This window comes from Strix uralensis, chromosome 5, assembly GCF_047716275.1.
Source record: "Strix uralensis isolate ZFMK-TIS-50842 chromosome 5, bStrUra1, whole genome shotgun sequence".
NCBI lineage: Eukaryota > Metazoa > Chordata > Aves > Strigiformes > Strigidae > Strix > Strix uralensis.
The window spans coordinates 66,328,772-66,354,856 of record NC_133976.1 but is presented as its reverse complement, the minus strand read 5'-3'; the positions used below and the strand labels follow the sequence as shown (position 1 = coordinate 66,354,856).

Below are 26,085 nucleotides of genomic sequence, written 5' to 3'. Positions count from 1 at the left end.
TTTATTTCAACATGATAGTCAAACTCTCCTTGTGAAGCAATGTGACAGAATCTGGGTTAACAGGAATAGGAGTTTTTAACACAATTGGGGTATATAGTATATAATACAAAGCAAGGCATCCTCTCTCTCTATTTTTTTTTGTCAAAGTGAATTGTAGTGGAGATTTTTGTAGATCGTTTAAAGTATTTTCAGTGATCTTACCGAATAGAAGTGTCCTAAAGTATAGAACATTATTGTGGAATAATTGACTAATGATTTTATATCCCTCTCTTTTTGTTTGCCAAAATTGAGACAACTGCTTTGTGCTGATTTTCAGAAAGCGAGAGTTTGTAAAAACACAAGCTTCTATTAAGGCAGCATTGAATTGAGTAACCAAAATGTTACACTCGAAATCAATAGCAAATGTGTATCTTGATGCAGTGCAATGCAGAATATGAATAATTCACATTAACTTCAGGAGGGAGTTGCATGGTGTCTGCAGAAGAAAAGCTCGGGATCTGTCATGTCAAACATAGCTGTAAAATACTGAATTCAGTGGGCTACTAGAAAACTGCCAGTAAGAGTCTTATCTGGTGATCTCTGTCTTTATACATATGCTTCACTGCAGACACGTAGGTGGGAAAGCCTAAAAGACAGAATTCAGGTAGGATGTATGAAGTGTTAGTCTGTTGGACTAAGTCAAACATTAATAGAAAATACAGATTGCTTCTCTATGTACAGGCAATAGGTGGTGTTCAGAACAGGCGATGTGCAGCTGAGTGTAGGTTCTGCTAGGGATTTTTTTGTCTGAGGTTTTTTTTTGTTGTTGTTTTTTTTTTAAATATAATCTAACTTGGCTCAGGAGGCAAAGCTCAAAATGAGATCATTAGAAACAAAATAAGTCCTAACAAAGGGCTGTTTAAAGTCACTGTTTGTTTTCAGACCCAGTTGACTGCTGCTAAGAACCATTTCGTGCTCAATATGCCAAATCGTATGGACATGCTCCACCTCACAGCAGCCCCACACATGGTTCAAGAGGCTGCTGGGCTTTTGAAATGCAGTCCTTCAACTGTGAAGTGGAAAATCAAAATGGGGTAATTAGAATCATAAATACTAGATTTTTGAGGAGGAGCAGTATTACTTCAGCCTGTCTTTTCAACTTTTACATACAATAGTCTTGAGTTTCCTTGTTCATAACTTCCTATTTTCCATGAAATATTCCTCTTTTTTTTCTTTCTTTCTTCTTTTGACTACGCCTATAGATTTTCTTATTTCTCATTCCACTCCCTCTTACAGATGCCCCTGCTTAGCACAGTGGCCCATTATGCCATCCATGCATACACCCCGATTTTCATGAACAATGTTGCTGTAATTAATCCCAGAAGTCTTCTGCATTTTAGTACTTCACTGGACCCCTCTATTTTGAAGACCAAGCTGGAAGTGTTCTGGGTTCAGACTGTCCTTTAAGATTTTCAGTAGTGCCCGGTTTGGATGAAAACTGGATTTTCCAATGACGTAAGGATTCTTTCAGTCTTAGTTTCTAAAAGTTGAACATACACATAGGCTATCAGGACAGTGTTATCAGACAGTCTCAAAACATTCAGAATGTGGGCCTGAATTTTAAGTCAAGATTTGTGTGTGATTTTTTACAATATGTGCTCTACTTATTTTCCTTGTGTATCCTTTTTTATATAGATACAGATGTAAATTACATTTACATGTGTGTTTTCCTGATCTGGCTATAGGTAGGAAGTATAGGGTATCTTGGTAGCAAATCTTCATTCACTTAGTGCAACCCTGAATTTGTGTTTTCAAAAAGCTTAGATTATTAATGTTCAAATGTTTAATTGCTTAACTATCCCAGATCTGCGAACCTGAAAAGATTCTTGCAATATGACTATAACACTCTGTTGTTCATATGGGTGAAGTTTTATAAACACAGACGTTCTGGCTTGCTAGCAAGTTATTTTATTGTATTTTATTTTACTTTATTTTTTTATCAGTTAGGGTTAAATACATGCAGATGATTATTCCTTAAAAGCTAAGTTGACAATAGCTTGTATCAGGAGACATTCTATCTTCTTATAGTCTCTTGCAAATGCAAAACCAGATGGGTATTTTTTTAAAGGAATTGCATTTCTTTATACACACTCGTCTTAGGTGAATTTTCATGTTTAAGAAGCCAGAATACAAGAGAGTGCTATATTAGTGTATTATTCTCACAACAAACAAGCCACTGTTCTGTTGCTACCTGCTTGGCCATTGTTCCCAATTGTGTATGCTTTGCAGTGGTATTTGGATGGTTTCCTGCTCTCTGCCAGCACAAAAAAGGCATTTCTGTTACAATGGCCCCTAACCACACAATGACGGCATTAAGGATTTATTTGGAGGTTTCATTATTTTCTCCTCTTTTGTTCCTTCCAGGATGTCTTCCAAGCGACCAGCCTCTCCGTATGGGGAAGCAGATGGAGAGGTAGCCATGGTGACAAGCAGACAGAAAGTGGGAGAAGAGGAGAGTGACGGGCTCCCAGCCTTTCACCTTCCCTTGCATGTGAGTTTTCCCAACAAGCCTCACTCTGAGGAATTTCAGCCAGTTTCTCTGCTGACGCAAGAGAACTGTGGCCATAGGACTCCCACTTCTCAGCACAACACAATGGTAGGTTTGCTAATGGTCTATTGTGCTTACATCCATTCTTTGAATTCTGCCTCTACAGTAGCTTGGCATCCAGATCTGTACTTTATGGAGTGTACAATGCACAGTTACACGTACAGAACATGCTACAATAATATGAAAGCTTTGACCTAGCTGGACTGCCTTTACCCTCTGCTACAAATGCTAAATCACTTGCAGTGCAAGCTCTGCTTTTCCTCACCTTTGCCTGCTGGCATTTAGGGTGCTAAAATTTTTTAGCTACAGTGATGTGAATTTGAAGTGTATGTGTTCAGCAAACAGTAAATGATTTTGAAACACTGTAAGTGAGAGTCATGTTTGGTGTGGTGTCTGAAATATCACCCCAATGCCGATTTTATGCAATAGTAAGGCACGGAAGTCTGTATAAAGGGTAGAAAAAGCAACTTTGGATTTTGCTGGTTTTAAAGATTCACGTCTGATGTGTGTTTCACATGCCACAGATACCTACAAGAAAATTTGCTGTGCTTATGGAATTAAATCAGCCTGCTACTTTTTTCACTTGTGAATTCCCACCTTTTTGTGCACTTTACAAATGACACTGTGCACTTAATTCCTTACATTTAGCAGCCTGCTGGAAGTCCAGAACTGGTTTTATCTAAAAGCAGACAAACAAAAAGAACAAAAAGCAGTGCAGTGTTCCTCACTAGTATCGTAGTGTCACTACTGTAACATGATGTGTTTGGGCCCTTCGTGCTGACTACCATAGAACATTTTTATAAAGGTTGAAAGGTGCAGGGAAAGGATTTGAAACCCCAGGACTTAGGCACCTCGGCAAAACTGTCTATTGTGAACACACTTCCACAGCTCTTGCCTGTTTACAAATTGACTGTAACTTTTCTGTTAGTCCCCCACTTTGACAAGGGCACTGACAATTTCACTTTAAGTGAAGATAATGAATGGACCTGCATATCTGAAGGCTTTTAAAAAAGCCTAGGTGATAGTGTATTCTCATAAAAGCCTGCAAGAGCTTCATAGTGGTATTTAAGCCCTTACAGCTCATTATGCATATGTAACAAGCCCTAAGTAAAAAGCCTTAGGGATTATTATTTCTCATAGGACCAAGTCACTGGATATTCACTGAAACTGCTCTCTTAGACAAAATAACCCACTGATTCTGATCCATTTTTCTTCCTTTCTGGTCTACTGCTTAAGTTCAAACAGTGGTTTAGAATACTTAATTTTGCTTTGTCCTATTGCAACTTTAAATGAAGAAAGAACATCATTGGAAAAATTAAGCATGGGCAGACATATCATTATCTTTTTCTAGCTTGTTTGCTTCTCATCCTTTATCGTATGTTTTATGGAGATGTAATTCATTAATATACAGTTCCAGCTAATGGGATGTTAGGCTATGTAACCGGTGTATGAGCTTTGCTGTATTTTGGCCTATTTTAAGAGAATGTACTGAAGATAAGGGGTTGTTCCTGACAACATTTAAGTCAGTAGAGAACCTTGTGATGACACCAGTAGTGTAGAATCAGACCCTAATGAAATTAAAACTCATTGTCTTCTAAGGAGCCCAACAGGAGTATTTCAGCTATGCCTTGATGAAACACTTCTCTTTAACTGATTTTTAATTAACTTCTTTATTCATTTATAGTTTTTAAGACCAAGAAGTTTAGCTAATCATCTAGTGTGGCTTCCTGCTATGAAGGCTATATTTAATGTGAAGTCAAAACAGCGTGTTCTGTCTCTTTGTAATAGAAGGCATTATTTCATGTTTCAGACAGTTTTGCTGTAGTAGTGAGATGCTGTAGGCTTCTCTGAAGCATGTTTGGGGGATTGTAGGAACTGGTTTTGTGTTCATACGTGTTTAAGAAAATTGCCAGTTTGTATGAATATGACATTTTGGTAATATCTCTGTTTTAGTGAGGAGTGTCTTGTAAAAATCATCATCCAGGTAGGTCAGAAAGCATGTAACCTATGTGTCTCCAGAAAGAAGGAAGTGATCGGTGTAAATGAGTAAAATATACATAATCACTCCCTCTGCTGTTGTGGTAGGTAGTTATAAGAAGTAACTGAACCTAGTGCTTGGATAACTTTTAGATGACTTCAATTTGGGTGATTAGCAGTTATGAAAGTCATTCCCAAAGGGTATTCACTTTGGTAGCATTACAGAGGTCATTTTTATCTGTTTGAATTGACATTCTGTGCTATTTTAGTCTCTGGGAAGCAAATCCGGGTGTATGTAAATGTGCACACACCACCACACAGTGCGGTCCAGTAGACTTTTATTGATAAACTCCAACAGTGTGCTTCACACTTCTTAACAGCTTGTCAGCTGTACTACTACACCTACTGACTGAGTCTGCAAGTGACTGTGGGGTTCTCGTTTTGCAGCCACATGCTGTCCTTGCAGGGTACACCTTTACAGATCTCTCCAGTGTCCAGTAAGGCAGGATTAGACATTTAGCCAGTCCGAAATCATTTAGTGCATCACCCTGGTGCATTCCTCTAAACTATACTGCTTTGTGTGTGATTGTTGGATAAGACACTTCTCTGAAGGGATTCTTAGATAGACATGGTATAGATCCGGAGAGATCTTTCTGTGTTAGCTACATGTACAACACCCATTTGGCTTAAGGAACAATCTCACAGAAGAAAGCCACAGCCAAAGGATCTGGAAGAGGTATGGAATTACACAGCTTTGTCTCATCAGTAGGCTGCATAGCTGAATTCCTCTTGTCACTACAGCCATCCCTGCTTCCTCATATTCTGCCTATCGGCACTGGGTCATGAAGGTGCAGTTAGGAAAACAATTTCAACCTTGAGAATCAATTTCTTGGCCTCACTTTTCTAGCTGCTAATTGACCCCCTGTTTCATAGGTTACTTCCAGCTGTGCTTCCTTTTACAAGTCCTGCCAGCTGGGACATCCTAAGATCCTTAAGGTAGAGAGCTGATTGAACCAGAGCGACAACTCAACAGTTTACCCGACTTAGACTTTTGAAAATTTACCATGTTGCACTTTACGAAGCTGTAACAACTGCTAACATAGAGACACAGCTCAGAATGCTGGGTAAATTTTTATAAAAGGAGGGCAAAATCCCTGGAAAGAAATCTTCAAACCTAACCAAAATTGGCAGAAAGCTGCAAAACCCATCTTTCCATCAAAATGAACAGGGTATTTCTGAGGATGTGGGAACTGCAGCCAGAGAAAGGTTAGTGCAGTGGGCACAACGAGGAATGCAGGAGGCTCCATCAGGAAATGCTTTTTACGGTGAGGGTGACTGAGCATAGGAACATGTTGCCCAGGGAGGTTGTGGAGTCTCCATCCTTGGAGATATTCAAAAGCCATCTGGACACAGTCCTGGGCAGCTGACTCTAGGTGACCCTGCTTGAGCAGGGGTGTTGGACCAGATGACCTCCAGAGGTGCCTTCCAACCTCAACCATTCTGTGGTTCTGTGAAAGGCAGGGGCAACTCTATCCCAAACTCTCTTCCTCTTGATAGAAGAAACTAGATACTTATTTTAAGTAGGAAAGCTCTTCCACTGATAAGAAAAGAAACAATAATTTGTCAGACTGAAACCAAAGGCTTAGTAGAAAATGCAAGACAAATCATTCGACCTAGAATATATCTGAGTCCTCTTAGGATGTTCATAGCAGGCTAGAAGCTTAGTGGGGAAACACTTGAGGATTACAGTATCAGTCAATGCCTCTTTTGAAGAAAGCTATTAAGGCTACAGTATTTGAATAGCACAGATAGTTGTTAGCTCATCTAAGTTATGAGGGTTTGTTTTATTTATTTCTGTCTGCCTTACCATGTTGCTTTTATAACCTCTCAAGACGACTGATCTCACCAGCCATGTCTGTGTGCTGATTTCTGAAAGTAAGAGATGTCAAGGCTGAAAGCACTGATTAAAATATACCATGGGCACATTATGCTGTGGTCAAATTTGACCATTCTTCTTAACTGTAGAATATCAATCAAATGCTGGATGAGATTAAAAAAAAAAAAAAAAAAAGGAAATTCTGACCAAAAGATCTAACTGGTAAGGTGTAATTTTGCCACTGTCCAGTTGTTCCAAACTGTGTGACTGCACTGCTAGCCCATGTTTGTCCTTCACTTTCAGTGGGATTTAGAATTCATTTTCAGCAGTGCTTTAAATTGATAGCAAATATTGCAGTGCACTCTTAAGTAGCTTTATTGCTTCACACTAAAAAATCTTGCATTTCTGTGGTGAATGAAGTTATTCCTCTGTAATTTGGGAATAATATTAAGAAATTTTGGTCATATTAAGAATAACAGTACTACTGGTCAAAGAGCTTGCCAACACATTGCTTCATGCTTTTCCTCCACTTGTCCAAAATAAAAGATTGTTTAATGCTGCCTTTGAATTGTTTTATCATATACATCCTGGCCTGCACTTCACCTGTTGGTCTGGGATTGTCACCATGTGAATAGTATTGGATCAGAACAACATGTGGCTACAGCACTTAGCTATTATTCAGAAGTTGCAAAGAGAATGAAAATCTGAATGCATATAGCTTTTTAAAAGTCAAATAGGACTCTAATTATACTGAGCTAAAGAATGTCTATTTAAAAAAAACCACAGTGGTTTTAGAGAAATTTTAATTTCCAGTGTACCTTTGTGCATCAAGCTTAGGATAAGTTATTGTGATGGTACAATGCACAGTGTTGTGAACACCAGTGCCGTTATTGTGCCAGCTCTAATAATGAGAATTTCATTGTTTGGGGAGAGCAGTCTCCTACACTCTAGACAAAAGTGTAATTACTTTTGAACGATGTGGAATGTGCTCAGTTTAATAGCACGGAGAATAGATTCACAGAGATTCAGATAAAGCTAGCTTGGAAGCCATATGTGCAATGTGGCAGTATGAAATTGTTAGCAGGCACCATAATTACAACACACACACACGCACATACAATTTCACAGTTTAAACTATAAACTGTTGTTTTGGTAAGAGATAGGCTTATCTGAACAAGACTAGTTCAATTAAAACAAAGTAGAAACAGTGGTAAGTTTGCATTTGTCTTTTTTCATGTTCTTTCCTTCCTCTTTTAATGGCACATAGATATTTATAAGATGATGAAATTGCATTGTTACAAGCATTGCATCATAAATGTCATCACCAAAGTAGCACATGAAAGCCGTTTCTACAGATACAATTTCAGTTTTGATCTTTTCAATCTTTACACTTGCACTGTTTCAGAGAATGATTCTGCAGGCTATTAGGAAAGGGAACAAAGAAGAATCAGCCAGGACCCATCAAACAGCTGTAGAAGTTTCCTACTACATCATTTAGTCCAAACCGTAGAAAACTCTCTGCAGCCCTTAAGAACCAGTTGTGATGGAACCAGAAAAAGTTTTGATGCCTTTCATATCTGCCTGACAAAATATCTTCCATTTAAGTTATTATAACCTGCCTGTCCTCCTTGTCATGATCTGTATTCTCCTGGCTCTCCAATCCTGTCCCATCTACGTATGTAATGTTTATAGTATTGAGCAATTACTTGCAAACTACTTGTTGTGCAGGTCCTATATAGGGTGGGTAAATGATAAAAAAGTCTTTTCATTCTTCAGGTGAGGCAGGGATCAAAGCTGTAGTGCAATTTGGGAGCAGTCTGATAATTTGTGGAAGTTCCCTTGGTTTGTTCTACCACTCTTAATATAGTGAGTTTTGCTTACTTGTGGCTATGGAGGACCAGAGTGGATGTATCATTCCAGCTGAAGTCAATGGGCAGAAGGACTGCCTGAATTTTGAGATGACCCACTGGTGTTTAGATCAGACTCTGAAAGGTCCAAAGGTTGGTTAGGGGACAATAAATAAGTAATGAGGTAGGAAAATATTTTTTTTTTCCTAATCAGGAGGGTTAGAACTACATTTAAAACAATAAATTAACAAATCAAGTCCAGACTTAACATCTATAAATTGCCTGAAATACAGGGTGCAGATGACTGTAGTTTTTAAAGGCCATGAAGAGAAGTGGAAACAGCAGTTGTTTGTTTTTGCTGAAGATCATCTTACTGTGAAGCAGTCACGTTTTTAATGGATTCATTTGAATGCAGTTAAGCAGAAAATAATCAACAGAAAAGTAAACACCTTTGTTTTATAGAAGTGCTGGGAACTGTATGTATCCATTGTTTGCAAGTGATTATATGCCTAGGAATCAATTCATTGACTTCATACTGGAAAATATCTTTATTTAAGCTTCTTGCATAAATACTAGTAAAATCTTATTCAAGTGAATAGCTGAAAAATTCCACAGGAAAAAAGATAGGTAAAACCATAAAACCCACAGTTGGTAGAAATATTTGAACCAGATGGTCTGTCTTAAAATGAACAGAAAAGACCTATAAAGTGCAGTATGAAAAAAAAAAAAGGCGTAACCCTTAAAAGAAAAAAAACTTGGTCATCTTTCTAAGCAAAGTAATCTGCCCTAGGACATGCACAGTGGACACAGTTGTTTCATTCCAAATTAATATCTCAATCCAGGCTGCCTTCAGTAAGTAGCTCAGTTTGGGATTACACACATTTACTAAGATCTGCTAGGTAATTTTGCTGAGGATTGTACATTTTTACTGGAAATAGTGCATTGGCGTCAGCTCTGCCAGGTCAGCCTAGTGGTACGTGCAGCTTGCATGGCTTGGAAGTGTAGCAGCGTGCCCACAGCAGCACATTGCAGCCAGTACCCAGAAGACTGGGACAATGATGTCTTCCAGAGGCAGGTAGGAAGTACCACAGATTTGGAACAAAATTTTGAAGCTACCAATTTGAGGAGCACTGATGAAGACTAGGGTATGGAGAAAGCCTCAGCAGGACTGAGAGATTAGTTTATAGCAACAATGTAAAGAGACTGCATTTAAGTGTTTCTACTTCTTGATACAGCTTTTGCTTTCAGTAGTCAATCCCTAGCTGTGAAATAGCCTGGGTAAGGATCTATGGCATCTGCATCCTCCTGGAACTCAAACAGTAGCTGTGAACTTCATACAGCTTCTTCAGTCCAGGTCCATCACCTATGGCACTCTGCACAAATTTATTCTGAAATACTGCCTTTTCTTTGTTGACAGTGAATCTCTACAGTAGGCAGTGAGGCAGAAACTCTGCTGCCAATTAAACACCCAGTTCTCCATGGTTCTGGAAAGAGAAGACAGCAGAAATTTAGTTGTTTTCATTATTTCACTTTCAACTAATGGGTTTATCTCCTTTGGCCAAGCTTCTGTGCTGTTAAGAAGTTTGTGGCCATAGGCTGGCAGTGTAACTACTATCAGAATAGAGAGCAGCATACCAGGCTTTTGTATTCTTATCCTACATGTGCCTCAAGGCAAGGTGGCACGTGGGAATGTGATCCAGTTTTGCACCCTACACAGTGTGAACTACTACTTTTGCACACCACCTTGACTCATTTTTGCTTCAGTAGTTGCCCATTCATTTTAGACCTTCCAGAACATTTTCCCCGTGTGCTTTCTGTCTGCTGCATATGCTTTTCACATCCACCTTGCTTCCTTCGAGCAGCTGGTGTGGCTTTCGCCCTTTCTTTTCACTGCAGGTGAGAGCCTTTTTCTCTCTCTCCAGCTTTAGAAGAACAATATTACTCTATCACCTTCTGTCTGCTTGCAGTTGTCCTTTGAAAACCTTTCTCTGCCTTGCCCATTTTCTTCCTCTGCTTGTAGTCATATTTAACTTAGCCATTTTTATTATTTAATCCATTCTAAAGCCTTTTAGTAAATAGCACATATGAAGACATTGCACAGTAAAAGAAAGTATTGTGCTATTTGCTTGGACAGAATGTCAATAAACTAGAGAATGGTTGTTTTTTGATATGCAGCTCTACTTTCAGTAGAGATATACCAAAACTGAAATGCATTGTGAAGTATTGGTCATGGTTTCTTGAATTTCAGGGTTGCGGGGAATCTCTGTGATTATCAGCTCTGGCTCCTAGAAGTGCCAGAACCTTCTGCTACACTTAATACTTACAGTCCTGTTTTACAGTTTTTTCTCTCACTATCAAATGTTTGTGTCCTAGTTAGGATGTTACCCATTGCAGCGACAATTTGAAGCATTTCTTTCTTTTCTGTCCTTTTAATGGCTGAGTGAAATGTTCTGTCCTTTTTTTTTTTCCTTTGTATCTTTAAGTACGTATTCTCAGGTTATACAAATTTAAATTGGATTAGGTTGTGCCAAGGCCAGCTTGCTTTCTCTCATTTTTCTTGCCACTGCTAATGCTTTTGCAGATTCACCAGAAATAATGATGGTTGTAGTGGTAATGAAAATGTGGCTTCAGGCAGTTGCTAGTGTTTAAAGTGTCATGTCATCCCATCATGGTTTTTTTCTTTCACGGAGCTAACTACTTCCTTTTGTCTTGAGTATATCAGTGAAATATCACCACCTTCTTCACTGTAATAAATTTAATTTTTATTTATTTTCTCTAGAGATTCATGGCTGGAGAAGGACCTGTGGTAAAACAGACTATAGACTGTTTGCCTAAGTATGAGTATACATAGATGGGTTAACTCCTAAGGCATGTACAGAAACCTCCCTAAGGGAGAAGACTGACCTGCTGCAATGTTTCTGAACCAACCAATGTTCCAAAGTGTTTCAAGACAATTAAACGGAGGAAACAAACTTTCTTAAGTGAAAAGAGTCCTTTATGTCTGGGGTAGCAAGCTTGTCTGAATAGTTTGGCCAGCCTCATTTCAGAATTATCCTTAACACTGTTCAATTCTTTGTTTCTTTTCCGCTTTAGGTACAGTTGTGTAACCAGATAAGGCATTTTGATCTTTGCAAAGAAGAAGGAGACTCGATGAATCCTGTGAATTTAGCATTACTAGATAAACCAATGGACATAACTGATTGGAGTTTGTGCCCAGTTTAACTGAGGATAATTTTTGCCAGAGCAGTATAAACAAGACTGTCATTATGCATTGAAATAGTCTGCTTCAGCATCCTTTTTTTATGCTTTATAAACTGAATCCACCGCAAGGAAAAAAAGGCTGTAAAGATTAACTTTTTGTAGTTTGTACAGGCAACAGGCAAATTATATAGATTGTCCAAAACACAGACCAATAAAATCTAATATCAGAGTGTTATTATCTTTCTTTATATTGTACCCAGAGCATGATATATTTTTATAGAGACAGAAAAAAGAAACATTCCTGCCTCAGAATGCTTAGCTTATGACCCTGTTTCTGCAAAATAATGTGGTTGATTGGAACCTAATGCTGATGGTAGCAAGAGGGAGGGAAGGAGAGGTCACTGACTATAACTCCTTCTGCACATAGCTTTTTGTAGGATTGGAGTTTGATGACACAAAATAAATACTACAGCAGAAGGTAAATTCTGACATCTCAAGTCTGAATTACTATGGTAGAGTGTGTATCTGTACACTAAGTCATGTCAGGAGTGGAAGCTTGCATTGCTTATTAATATTGCTAGCCAGAAATAATACAGAATATCTGTGCTTCAGACCCTCCTCTCTGTTGATTTTCAGATTGAATTTAAAGTGTGTATTACATCTCTGAAACTGTAAGTGAAACTTCCCACTTTCTTGCTCTTTTCATTTTAAACTACTCCAGTTGTAATCAGGAGAGTTGCTCAGGTTTGGATCCATCTGTGTTCAAGGGCAGTAGCGTTCCCTGACGTTAGCATCTAGCTGCATAGGATCTGTGGGTCTCCGGAAAACAACCATTATAAATGCGGAGCTTAGTTGATTTAGGACTCCATAGGAGGGAGTTCGTTTCTTGTATAATTTTCAGTTAAATCTATGGGGTTTTTTATGGTATATGACAGCAGTAGTAAACTTATATTGATTATAGGTCTCTTGGTGCAGTAAGAGAATATTTCGGTTTTCATACAGGAAGGAAGTTAGCATAAGCATGGTCACTAACACATAATGCAATGGCATGTCAATCACAATGTCACTTTTGGGGTGAGGATTCAGGAGTGAGGACTGGTCAGACTAAATGTTTACAAAGTATATGTCCAAAGGTAAGCTAGTAACTTTAGGTTTAACTTTATCGTTGATGGAAATAAAAGGGGAATTGCGGAGCGTGATTCATTTTGTCCTAACATAGCTTCTAAGTAGCTCAGAGAAATCACACCCTAGAAGTGCCTATTTTTATTCATAGGTTACAACTGGAGCTTTGGGTGGTAAGCTCAGCTGTTGATCCCTATAGTTTAGAAATCTGTAGTTAGATAACTTCAACCAAAAAATCCTTCAGTGAGAGGTAATTGACTAGCCAGAGAATTTGCTTTTTTCACAGAATCATCTAGGTCGGAAAAGACCTTGAAGATCATCCAGTCCAACCATTAACCTAGCACTGACTGTTCTCAACTACACCATAGCTCTCAGCGCTATGTCAACCCGACTCTTAAACACCTCCAGGGATGGGGACTCCACCACCTCCCTGGGCAGCCCATTCCAATGCCTAACAACCCGTTCTGTAAAGAAATGCTCCCTAATATCCAGTCTAAACCTTCCCTGGCGCAATTTGAGGCCATTACCTCTTGTCCTATCGCTTGTTACTTGGTTAAAGAGACTCATCCCCAGCTCTCTGCAACCTCCTTTCAGGTAGTTGTAGAGGGCGATGAGTTCTCCCCTCAGCCTCCTCTTCTCCAGACTAAACAACCCCAGTTCCCTCAGCTGCTCCTCGTACGACATGTGCTCCAGACCCTTCACCAGCTTCGTTGCCCTTCTCTGGACACGCTCGAGTCATTCAATGTCCTTTTTGTAGTGAGGGGCCCAAAACTGAACACAGGAATCAAGGTGCGGCCTCACCAGTGCCAAGTACAGGGGTAAGATCACTTCCCTGTCCCTGCTGGCCACGCTATTTCTGATACAAGCCAGGATACCATTGGCCTTCTTGGCCACCTGGGCACACTGCTGGCTCATGTTCAGCCGGCTGTCAATCAACACCCCCAGGTCCCTCTCTGACTGGCAGCTCTCCAGCCACTCCTCCCCAAGCCTGTAGCGCTGCTGGGGGTTGTTGTGGCCAAAGTGCAGCCCCCGGCATTTGGCCTTATTGAAGCTCATACAGTTGGCCTTAGCCCATCGCTCCAGCCTGTCCAGATCTCTCTGCAGAGCCTCCCTACCCTCGAGCAGATCAACACTCCCACCCAACTTGGTGTCATCTGCAAGCTTACTGAGGGTGACTCGATCCCCTCGTCTAGATCATCAATAAAGATGTTAAACAGGAGTGGTCCCAAAACCGAGCCCTGGGGGACACCACTCGTGACCGGCCGCCAACTGGATTTAACTCCGTTCACCACAACTCTCTGGGCCCGGCCATCCAGCCAGTTTTTTACCCAGCGAAACGTGTGCCCATCCAAGCCATGAGCAGCCAGTTTCGCCAGGAGAATGTTGTGGGAAACGGTGTCACAGGCCTTACCAAATTCAAGGTAGACAACATCCACAGCGTTTCCCTCATCCAATGAGGGGGTTTCCCTGTCATAGAAGGAGATCAGGTTTGTCAAGCAGGACCTGCCTTTCATAAACCCATCCTGACTGGGCCTGATCATCTGGTTGTCCCACATGTGTTGTATGATGGTACTCAGGATGAGCTGCTCCATCAGCTTCCCGGGCACCAAAGTCAAGCTGACAGGCCTGTAATTTCCTGGATCATCCTTCTGACTCTTCTTATATGTGGGATTTCCAATCTGTCGGGACCTCCCCAGTCAGCCAGGACTGCTGGTAAATGATGGAGAGCGGCTTGGCGAGCACCCCAGCCAGCTTCTTCAGCACCCTCGGGTGTATCCCATCCGGTCCCATAGACTGGTGTGTGTCTATGTGATGCAGTAGGTCACTGACTACCTCCTCCTGGATTGTGGAGGAGTCGTTCTCCCAGTCTCTGTCTTCTGGCTGAGGAGGCTGGATTCCCTCAATACAACTAGTCTTGCTATTAAAGACTGAGGCGAAAAAGGCATTAAGCACCTCAGCCTTTTCCTCATTACTTGTTGCCATGTTTCCTCCTGTGTCTAGCAGGGGATGGAGCCTCTCCCTGGTCTTTGTTTTGCTGTTGAAGTACTTATAGAAACATTTCTTGTTATCCTTGACTGCTGAAGCCAGATTAATTTCTAGCTGGGCTTTAGACCTCCTGATTTCCGCCCTGCATAGCCTCACACCATCTTCGTAATAATTTAATTTTTATTTAATAAGTATTTGCAATATAGTGTTTAGCTCTGTTGGGAATATAAAGCATTCTGCATCTCGGAGCTCAAAACACTTGACTCACTTGAGTTTGTGTCCTCTGTCTGGCTGATGTTAACAGTGTGAGTCCATGGTATATTCTTTACTTTTATAAATATAAAAAGTGCAAATACCTTTTTTTTTCATTCCTAAGTTTATATTGTCTTGACACACACAGCAATGCACGTAGAGTATGAGGGAGAGCAGGTTTATTATTCACAGTACTTATTTGTATAAGACTTGTTTAAATTATTTTTAAACTAATTTGATTAATTTTATTAGAAAAGAGTTTCCAGAATTTTATATATCTTCAAGCAGAATTGAAAATAGTGTGATTCAGTTCTGCAAAGAATACATCTGTGATAGATGATGTACTTTTCCTATTTGCTTGTGGCCAGTGTAAACTTAGCTTTTGGGCAGAGACCATAGCTTCAGTTTTGAAGCTGTCAACATGAATATTGGGTAATACATTGACACAGGGCCACAGTAAATTCCCTAGTTTTCCATGTGGATCAACTAATTTGAATGAAATCTTACTTTTATATTTAGGGCCTGTATCATTATTTTGCTCTGTAAGATACCACAAACAGTTGTTGGACTCCATACTTGTAGTTTCATAAATATTAACAAAAATGGCAAATTTTCCGTTTACTGGATGAAATTAGACTGTATTCTCAGCTTCCCAGTTGTTGATTTATCATTGGCAATTCACTTCTCTTTTCTGTGCCTTAATTTATATGCTAGTACAATGGAAATTATACTTGTCCTTCATCTGTGACGGTCTGTGGTCTATTACTGTTCCCAAACTCATAGAGGTTCTTGAATACCATACAGTGAGATTGGGGTTCAGTTCACCAAAGTTTGGATACATAAAAGTTAGGTGTCTGGGCTTTTTGGAAAAAGATATCCACCCTCCTAGAACAACCTTTCCAATGTTAAAACAGGCATCTAAGACAAGAAAGATGAATTGCTCTCTGAAGGTGCTTGTCTGTGACTATAGAGGGAGCCTTGATGACTAGTTTAGACTAAATATCTAATTTGTGGCTAAAATTAGGTGAGAATAATCCCATTCACAGTACATGGTGGAGTTAAAAGAAATAACTCACATTCCTATATAAATATTCTCTCATGTTTTTGTTGAAGTAACCATGTTCAAGCTCATCTTTTTTTTCTTTTTTTATTTGGTGCATGTGTGAATATTCTAGCAGACTTCTTTTTTTAGCCGTCACTGATGGTATTTAGTGGGATTTTAAGAACTGGATATTCCCTAAAAGCAAACCTTTTGTTGTATATCCAGCCAGCAATGTTAAGTTCAAATAAATTTTATGCTTACATGTACAGTTTGAAATGTGTTAGTTAGCAACATGAATTGGAGAACAGAAGCAATCCAACGCATGTTTAAAAGGCTCTTTTGAGCAAATTCTCTTGGTACTAAAAAATGGTATTGATTCCAGTGGTTTTTCCCCATGTTAAATTTAGGGAATTACTTCTCAATTATTATTAGAAATGTATGTGCTTAATAAAGTGTTCGTCATTCTTACTGTCAACTGCAACGAATGTCAAATTTTATTATTAAAGTTAATTCAATAAAGAGGGCACAGTGTATGTAACCTGTTGTGTCTAAAAGATTTGAATTAGCCTTGCTGGGTTATTTTTATAACAGTACTGGCAAGTCCAAATGGCATGCATAGGCTTAGTAGATAGACCTAGCAATATATTAGTTAAGAAACTGTAGTTAAGTTCCAGTCTTACTCTGTAGAAACCTGTCTGCTGTGCTTGTTTTAATTCTATTTATGTCCTCATCTATGTTTAATCCAGAAAGTGGGTATATATACATGTGCGCAGTTTCACATTTTGGCACTGTATTTGGTATATTGTGTGCTGTGACTTGTATCATGCCTGCAGGCCATAGGAAAATGACACAAATTAAATGTGAAATAGAGAGGAGACATAATTTAAAACTTGCATGTTCTAGAGATGCAGTATGGCATATGAGAGTTGCAACATATTGCAAAAAATCCACCCTATTTCCCCAACAAGAAGACCATGTTTTCAGCTGTGCAGACTGCTGGAGACATAGGCAGGTTTCTTAGCTGTTCGTTTGAAATAGCTGTTCACTGCATTTTATTTGAAGCAGTATCATGACCACTGCTGCACATGCTCTGTCTTCTTTTCGTTCCTGTCTAACTACACAGGTCAGTGTTCTCCTCTGCCCTCTTCTGTGGTTCTGTAATTATATTTATTTTACATAGACATGTGAGTTCCCTTTTCCCTTTTACATATGTTGTTTTGCTTCATGCTGAGAAAACTCCACAGTCTGACAGGGCGCTTTTTTTCTTCTTTTTTTATTTTTAAGCACTCCAGATTCTATCCAGCTTTAAACTCTTATGTTTATAACCCTGAATATCTCTAAAATGTCTTTACCTAAAACACTTTATGGTTTTATTACCAGGTTTATGCCAGTAATAATATTCACATCAGCTTTCTTAGGGATAATCTTTAAGCAGAACCTAGCAAGAAAGGCTTTGAAAACTATCATTCCCAGGAACGCAAATCTTGGAACATGAAACATCGGTTTAATCGCCCTCTCTGACAACTTAACACGACAGATTGAAAAATACAAGCCGATATGGAAGCGGGATCAATGGATTATCAAAGTCCTAAACATCTTCTCTTGGGGGGGGTGCGGGGGGGAGCTTTGGGGTCCATTGGCATGCGTAAGACATGAAGTTTGCATAGCTTACTGCAGATCCGATGCTGTCTGACTGGCAGGGAAGTTGAGAGGGAGAGAGAGAGATTTACATGAGGGAACTCAGGGGGCTTTGTCACGGCAATTGTATAAAGTGATATACAGTGCAAATCGACTCGAGCATGTCCCTGGATAGCAGGCGGTTTACAGCCTCTTCGAGCAGAGATTACTGCTTTATCTTGTCATACTAAATTAACGTGGCAGCACACTGTTAAACAGTGGTGACCTCTTCATCTGTGGAAATTGCTGCCTAGAGGAGAGATGGTATTTAAGAGTCTCTTTCTCTCTCTCTCTCTCTCTCTTTCTCCCCTCCCCACTTTCTCTCCCTCTCCCCCTCCCTCTCTCTATCTTGTCTTTTTTTCCCTGTAGGGCCCTGAGGCATTTTTGGGTTAGGTTGTAACATTAAAGACAGAAAGAAGGAAAGAAGGGGGGAAGGGAGAGGCTTTTAACATCAAGGTGACAACAGCTATGTGTTAATTGGGCCTTTGTTGTTTGATTAATAGCCACTTTGGTGTAGAATATTAAGACAGTTGTTTGGACAACTTTCTAAAAATGACATGTCCTTTCAGTAAACTGGGATTAAGCAATGTTCTCTGGTCTGCACATTTTAACTCCTTATTGTTATTGCATTTAGTTCTGAGCTTACTGTTATTGAAGAGCGAGTGTGCCGTCTTGCTCTTCTGGCACTGTCCTCAGCTGGCATACATTGACATAGCTCTCTCCAGTGGCACTCCAGTGAGCTGCTCTCATGCTGGTATTATTGAGGGTCAAGTTGATGAAGATACCACCGCAGCGTAGTTGGGCTCTTGTGTTAGACTGTATTGGAGAATTTTTGGAATTAAATCATGATCCTAGAAATACAGCTAAGCGGGAAAAGGGCCATAGCCTTTTTGTTGGGCTGGCAGTGTGATACAGAAGAACGGGAAAAATAAATTTTGCGTTCCCGTCTTTTTCAGTAAACTGAGGTGTTGAAGGAGAGAATGACGTCTCTTCCTTAGACCAGGTTTTCTGTTCCTGATTTTTCTGCTTACTATGCAGTGATTCATTGTGGGTCCAATCCAAAGCTCTTTGAAGTCAATATAAAGACTACTTTGTCTGTAATAGGCTTTGGATCAAGGCCCACAGGACCTTAGGCAAATTATTGCAAATCAGTGTTATGAAGTGCTTTGAAATTTGCAAGCATATGTGTCCAAAGGACTAATTTTTGTTATAATTTTTTATAAGCAGTTGGGAAGCCAGGTGAACTCAGGTTGGCCAGTCTAGTGTTGGAGATAGTCATATGTGCTGAAAATGCTACCATTATGTCTGCATGTTTGGGTGAAAGAGTCCTTCTCGACTTCTTCCTTTGCTGAATCTTTTAGTCTTTAGCAAGTTCTGTTCCTGTGTTGCTGAGGTTATCAGTTGACAAGAGAAATTGCTTTTACATCAGAAACTTGGCACTGACTCTGGGATGCCATAGGACTTCCTCTACTTTAGTCATATGAAGAAGGTTATGGAAATTTAATGATCTGAGATGGAAAAGGACCTTAAGATCATCTAGCTTGGATTTTTCCTTGCTGTAGACAATTGTTCCTTACTGCGAATTTCTTGAGCTGCCACCTACACAGATTCATGCAAAATTCTGTGCATTTTGTATTGTACATTTTGTATGTAACGTTTTCAGAGGCAAGCTTTTATTTGCTTTTCTGAGATGCCAGCAAAGCTTATTTTTGCAGTAGAATATTTGCCATTTGAGATGCAATGTATCTGTGAACACCGATGTTATCATTGTTTTCTTTGGATGAGTTTTGAGGGCCGTTGAGCTAACCACTTACACTAGAGATATGGAAAGGACTGACTTCCTGATTTATTATTTTCAGAAATCAATGCATTTGATAATTTATGTACAGCTTACAGAGGCCATGTAAGTGGCTCATGAATCGATCAGGAGCCAGCAAAAATGAAAGCTAATGAGCTCATTTTAATAGCAAGTTGCTCATTAGCAGGTAGGCTCCATGATCTTTCAGGTTTTCGAGCTCAAAGTCACATGGTCTCTCCATGTTCTTGGAAGAAGTAGTTTCCTTGAAAAGAACAAAACAGAAAAAGAAAGCATGGCCAGGTTTTGAACAGTTTCTCATTGCTTTGACATATACATTTGCAGTAAATGCTTGATATTGGAATAGAGGGGCAGCCACCTAATGGTCTGCAGGGCTAAATCTGTGCCCACTGCTATAGTACCAACAACTTTCAGCAGCTGAAATGGAATTTACTAGTGAATTTACAAGATGCATGGGAAGAGTAGTATGGAGACCTCTTCTCTGCTTCTGCATAGAAATCAATACGTTCGCAGCACAGCACTTTTCCCAGCACAGCATTTTCAGCCCAGGTTTTCTCCAGCTCAACAGTCAGATGAGGGGTGCTAGAAACTGCATTACTGTGTAGGGCTAGGCAGTACGTGCTTCCCCCTGTCCACGGGCAACACCGTGACCCATCCTGGTTAGATCACACCAGGCCTATGTCGTCCTCTCTCCTAGTAATAATTATGTGATGCCTTGTTTGTAACACTTTGTTGATTCCAGTAGGATTTTTGTAGGGTGTGCACAAAAACTAACTTGTTTGGCTCAGGTGTTATCCTTCTTGGTAGAGATACCAAGAGCTGAAAAAACATGGGAATTAACGTTCCGCTAGGAAGTACTCTAACCGTCAGTACTAAGAAGTGTTGTGGATTTTATGTGCAAGGGCTGATAAAACTGCCTGAGAGCAGCTTTTTAGCTTTGTGCATTAATAGAGTATGTTGGTGTCCAGCACTACCATTGATTTTTTTTTTTCCTTTTAGTAAAGAAGCAAATTCATTATTAATCTTTTTGAGAAGCAAACACACTGCTTTAATTACCAAACCTTTGATAGAAAGTTCTTGAATCCTTACGTTATTTATATATGTAAGTGTATATGTAAAAATATGTAGGTGTGTATATATATATATACAAACACACATCTATCTCCTATAGACATGAGAAATACACTGCTCCTAAATCAGACTGAAAAAAAAAAAAAAACAAACCAGATTCTTGACAGAGTTGCCTGAGGCCCCTGCAAAAGAGGGACTCTTGAAACATATTTTAAAAATAATTTTAAAAAAGACAGATTTTCCAAATCTCAGGAATAGATTTTCAGCTGCCTGATTTGGCTTGAAAATGAGTTGGCTGAATCAGTTTCTTTTTCTTTTAAGTAAGTCTATAAAGCTTTGATGAATCTGGCTCATTGTTTAGCACTTATCTCATGAGTAAAGCTTGAGAGTTTTGGCTTGAAACTTACCAAATCACATCTTTGGAAAATGGCCCAAGCCTATTGATTTATTTGAAAATAAAATAAAATAATATAAAATCCAAAGCAAAACACAACCAAAAAACTCTGATCCAGCTTAGTAAGTCCTTTACAGATCTGGAGAGCCTCTATTGAATGAGCCCAACTATTTCTCAATGTATGTGAACCCTGCACTTCATGGAACTGTAGGTCTGAGAGGTCATCCAGTCCCAGCTTCAATCCAGGGATCAGCTGTACCAATGTCGCTTCTATCAGATAATAGTCTAACTTCCAAAAGTTACGCTGTGCAGGACACTTACAACCTACCAGTCTGTCTGTCCTGGGTTATTGCTGTCTTCACCATTAGAAAGTTATTGCTAATGTGTAACTCAAATCTTTTCTGCTTCAGTTTTAGCTTATTAACTGTTGTCCTAGCCACTGCAGCAAGAGAAATGTAGTTCCTCTTCAGCAAATGCTTTTTTGAAGACTGATATCACATCCCTTCTTCTAAAACTTGTCTTTCAGTATATGGACTTCTTGTCTCCACCGTATTTTTCTAAAGATTTTTTACTGTTGTTTTGCTTACCAGAAACCAGTAGTAATGGAAACATTTACATTTTAACAGCTATGTCTCCTGCTTAACAACAGATGATTTTCCATTAATGACAGTGATGCATCAGCAGGTGCATCTGATGCTACTGAAAAACTCTAAATCCAAGTAAAAACAGACTCAGTGTGGCTCAGTCATAGTTTCATAAATGGTACTGAGTAGTTTTGTTCAATTAACTTGCAGTTAAATCCTTGCTGGGTACTAGTTTGTCTAGTTAGCTGTGGTTTAATTTTTGAATGGAATGAAGGCTTTGTGTGCCAGTCTTTTGCTTAGTTCAATGACAGAAGACAAGTTTTGGGGCTGCTTTGCAGAGCTCTGACTGCATAGCTGTGGAATAGAAAAATGGATTATAGTGCCTCTTGCATATCAAAAGAATCGCCAGTGAAGTCGTCAGGCTTTTCTTCTAGGGAGGAAGAAGAAGAAACATTGAGTCTCAGGTCCAGAGTGAGTTTCCAAGACAAAGAGTTGGCAGGAAGAAAAGTTTTTAAATTTAAGATATTTGATCTGGAAGTCAATGCAAAAAAATAAACATCAGACCCCATGATAGCAATTATCTGAGTTATGTTTAGAAAGTCCTCAGTCCTCTGAACATAATTATTTTCATATGTACAAGGTAAAGTGTGCAACAGATTTGAAATCAAAATCCATTTCCTTTTATGATCTTTAAGGAATCCACTGTTTGTACAAGCTGAAATAAGGTAACTGATATAATGAGGGTTGTGCTTTTCTGTATTTTATGGATTTAATAAATCCTCTGTTAAAAAGGAGTTATCAAGTCAGTCTTTCTACTTAGACACTTAGTAGAAAGCGACCTTGATATTAGTCAACAGTTCTTTCTACTGTGTTTTGGGCTACTTAATGAGAAAAGCCACATTCCCCTTAAAGTGATTCTTTCTCCCTTATGTCTCTATTTTTATGTTTTGAGATTTTGTCTTGTGACCACCAGGAAGAAGGTATACATATGAGTCATCTGGAAATCATAGCTGTTTATGCTCATGGAATGTGATGCATTTTTACAAAGCAGCGAAGTATTGATCTTAAAGAAGACTAGGAAAGATAGTTAATTTGCTGCACACCACTGCTTCTTTTGGAGCTGTGGTAACTACAATCCAGTGGTGAATACTTAGTGATTTCTTCCCATCTGTGCATCTGAGAGAGGCTGGACATCAATCTGGGATACAGTGAAATAAAAGGGTGTGCTTTACTGCCAAGGGAAAACCAGTATGCAGGACAAGGTGGCAATGATGGATGAAATTTCCAGTTGATCATGAATGAATCTTCATGTGCTGAAGCCCTTTTCTTTCTACTCTCCCTCCTCACAATTTTTGGTGGAAGATTTTGAGCAAACTCCCACTTCTTTGGATATGCAGAGTGCTACTGCAGTCAAAAAGTCAAAGTAATTGATGGCAGATGACAGCAGCTGATGAACAGCTCAACCTCATGCTTCAGAGAGGAATTCAGGTAGAATTTCATGACATCAGGATATTATAGAAATTTTAAAGACTTAACAAAATTTGAAGACCACATGGTTATAAACCACCGTACATAAGTCCTGTAATAAAACAAATAAAGTTTATAAAGATGACAGTCAGCTCACCAAATAGGAATATTGTGAACAGGCATAGTCCTTGTGCTGAAACTAAAAGTGTAAGAGAGTAGATAGGACCAAACATGTCATAACTCTGAATTGTCTGTGTGTGTTCCTGAGGAAAGTCTTTGAAGATTCCTGTAAATACAGGATGTTAGCATCTATTCTTATCAAGGAAGAAGAGAGAAATAAAAAAGAACAGAAAAACTCTGAGACTTTGTCAAAGCCAATGTGAATTAAGAGACAGTCCGTTAAAATGGATGCTTGTGTTAGAAAACTGACTGGAGGACTTGCCCCAGGAATTGTTGTAGGACATAGCTCTTCATCACTGGCAAAGGCTCAGTTTGTTCTGTTACATTTTCAGTTTTTGCTTCCAGATTTATCAGTTCTGTCGGGTACTCTTTTGAACTGTTTTGATAAATAATTGTACTTGTGAAGGTTAATGGAGTGTCAGTCCCTTATTTACTCTCAAGTCAAATGTGGTGCATGCTAGTCAGAAGTGTGGCTCATGCTTCATGACCAGCTGACCTTAACGCTTTAAAGTGTGGTTATAGTCAGATAAATGACTGTAAAAATGACATTAAAGGGTCCCATGTTTTCTGTCTTGCTGTGGCTTTAGAGGTCAAATTTAGTTGCCTAAAAATATGATATTTGTATTAATTGCCTATAATGCTATAACTTAACCTAGGGTTTGAAAATAAAGCTGTGTCTGTTTTGCCTCACGTCATCTCTAGTAATAAACACTTTGCAAATGGTACTTAACTGACTATTTTGTTGATGATATGTCTGCAAAGCAGAGTCCGATTCCTTCTTTTGTAGCTATATTGACTCTTTAGTGCTAATGGCAGTTAAAAAAATTTAGTCAATAAAGCAAGCAGGTAGGCATGACTCAAAGTATATGGTGAGCAAATATGTGGAATAAAGATGACATTTTAAAGCCACTGTTCTGCTTGTCCCCGTACATTGTTGGAGGTTCACCTGTTAAAGAAGCAGAACACAATGCTTCCATGTAAACTTGTACTAATCTGTGCCACTCTCAAATTAGTGCGATCCTTGAGGTCACAAGAACATCTAGCAGTTTTCAAAGATGTTTGTTGCTGTCTATTTTCCAGTTTATTTTCATTAGTATCTTGACTGGACATGGTAAGAGGTTGTTTCTTTTCATCTGTGCTCTAAGCAAAAGAGTAAAACCTAAGATAAACCTCTAGTTCTTTTAAGAAATTTTCATGGGTAGTTCTGGTCATAAAGTGCATAAACTGACCTCTCTGGTACTAAGACTCATTCTGTTACTTCCAAGGAGGAAAGTTCTAGTTTTTAAGTGAATAATAGCTGTGATGAAAATTAATAAACTTGCACACAGAGACTTAAGATAAAATGTGTTCTGGAAGTGAGATTTTCAGAACAGTTTACTCTTCTGAACAAGTGATCCTATTTGCACTGAAAATAATCTGTGGAGGTAACTGCAATTTCCTCGTGGAGATCTTCTGAAACTCTTGCTAATCATTCAATATTCTGGCCAGCTTCTCTAGAGAATAAATACATGCTGAAATCAGGAGAAGCAGGCTGATAATTGATATCTTAATGGAAAAATGTTTACAAAAGGATGTTGTTTAGACAGTCCTCAGAAGTTCTCCATTTAGTCACTGAAAATATAACTGCATCCCCGTTCTGCTCTATGTGCCTTCCTAATCCTAGGTTTTCTCCTTTGAAGATGATGTTTTGGCTGATTTGGGTACCTGTGATTTATATATGATATGATCTTTTCACATTACCAACTCCTTATGTGATAACAGTATCTTGATTTGTGTAGGCTTGAGGTGAATTTGAGCCTACAGTGTGTAAAGACTTCCTTATTTTATGAATCAGATTCCTAAATAATCAGTGAAAACTGATGTCATGATGAAGTTGTGTAAAACAAGGTTGAGAGACAGGGCAGCTGACAGCATGTATGTGCTCCTTCCAAATTTTTAAATTTTTCTTTAATGTAAGGCCTGAATAGAAGGAAGAAAGTAAGTACCTTATGTTTCTATGAACATGCTTCCCAATTAATACATGAAACTGTTGAAAGAAACAAAATAGTCATAACTATTGCTAATATTAGTAACCATGAATGTGACTATGATGTACTACATTAACTACTCAAGAAAGCAGTCAGTGGTCAGATATATCGGATGTTGCAGCATAGTGTCATCGTAACAATATCTTTCAGCTTTCTATTTTTAAAAGTTTCTTTGAACCTTAAGTTATGAGACACTATGTGATGTTTGAATATCAGAAGTGTAATACCAAAATGTGTTGAGAAGAGCTTTATATAAATGTGTAAGTGCAACTTCCAGTACTGTCAAAGGTACTGTGAGGAAGATTGGATGCCTTTCAGATGGACTGGTCTTATATGTCAGAAACTAGTTTTTGCTTGCTTGTACCTTGTACAGTAGAAATAAGCTCTCAGCAGAGTTCCTGTTTATAATGTCATTTGCATGTGATTTTCAATCTTCACATAATTGAATTTATTCAGGCAATTTATTTTTCAAATATGTAATCTCCACATACGTGTATATCTGAAGATTAAAAAACTTGAATCAAGAAATTTTATGTAACACTTCTGAGTAAATTTAAATATGTATACTCTAAGTATACATAGACCAGAGCAGAAGGGAGGAAGAAAATAAGAAACCCCCTCCAAAATGTATTGTAATTTCTTTTAATGTGTATGAATATATGTATATTAAAAAAAAAGATGAATTGTGACTCTTATAACCAAATACCCTGTCTTTGTGTTCACCCCCTGTCTGTGCTCAAGGTCTCTAGGTGCTCAATAGGAGCTTTTTAATTATTTTTCCCTGTTTGATGTTGATAAGTATAATGAACGGACTGCAGAGAACTTTTTGTTAGAAACCTTCTGTACATCAGTTCAGTGCTGGTAGGCACAGTGATACCTGGCTGGATCACATCCTGAGACTTACTCTTGATAAATTTAAGGTCAGAAAAAGACAGATTTTGTAAAACCATGCTCTATTAGTCAACCTGTACTTCCTTGT

At 38.9% G+C, this 26,085-nt stretch overlaps 1 protein-coding gene across 12 annotated transcripts in view; it reads left to right on the top strand.

Annotated features, from left to right (window-relative positions):
- The window catches only part of SOX5 (SRY-box transcription factor 5), a 297,460-nt gene that overhangs the window by 36,837 nt on the left and 234,538 nt on the right, over nt 1-26,085 (top strand). For 9 of the 12 annotated variants that reach the window (XM_074871425.1, XM_074871431.1, XM_074871428.1 and 6 more), the window contains exon 2: nt 2,404-2,635. In XM_074871425.1, coding sequence (XP_074727526.1) covers nt 2,405-2,635 — 231 coding nt within the window. In that variant the 5' untranslated portion in view covers nt 2,404. The remainder of the gene's footprint in view (nt 1-2,403; nt 2,636-26,085) is intronic. The other 3 variants (XM_074871433.1, XM_074871432.1, XM_074871429.1) reach the window with 1 other exon arrangement.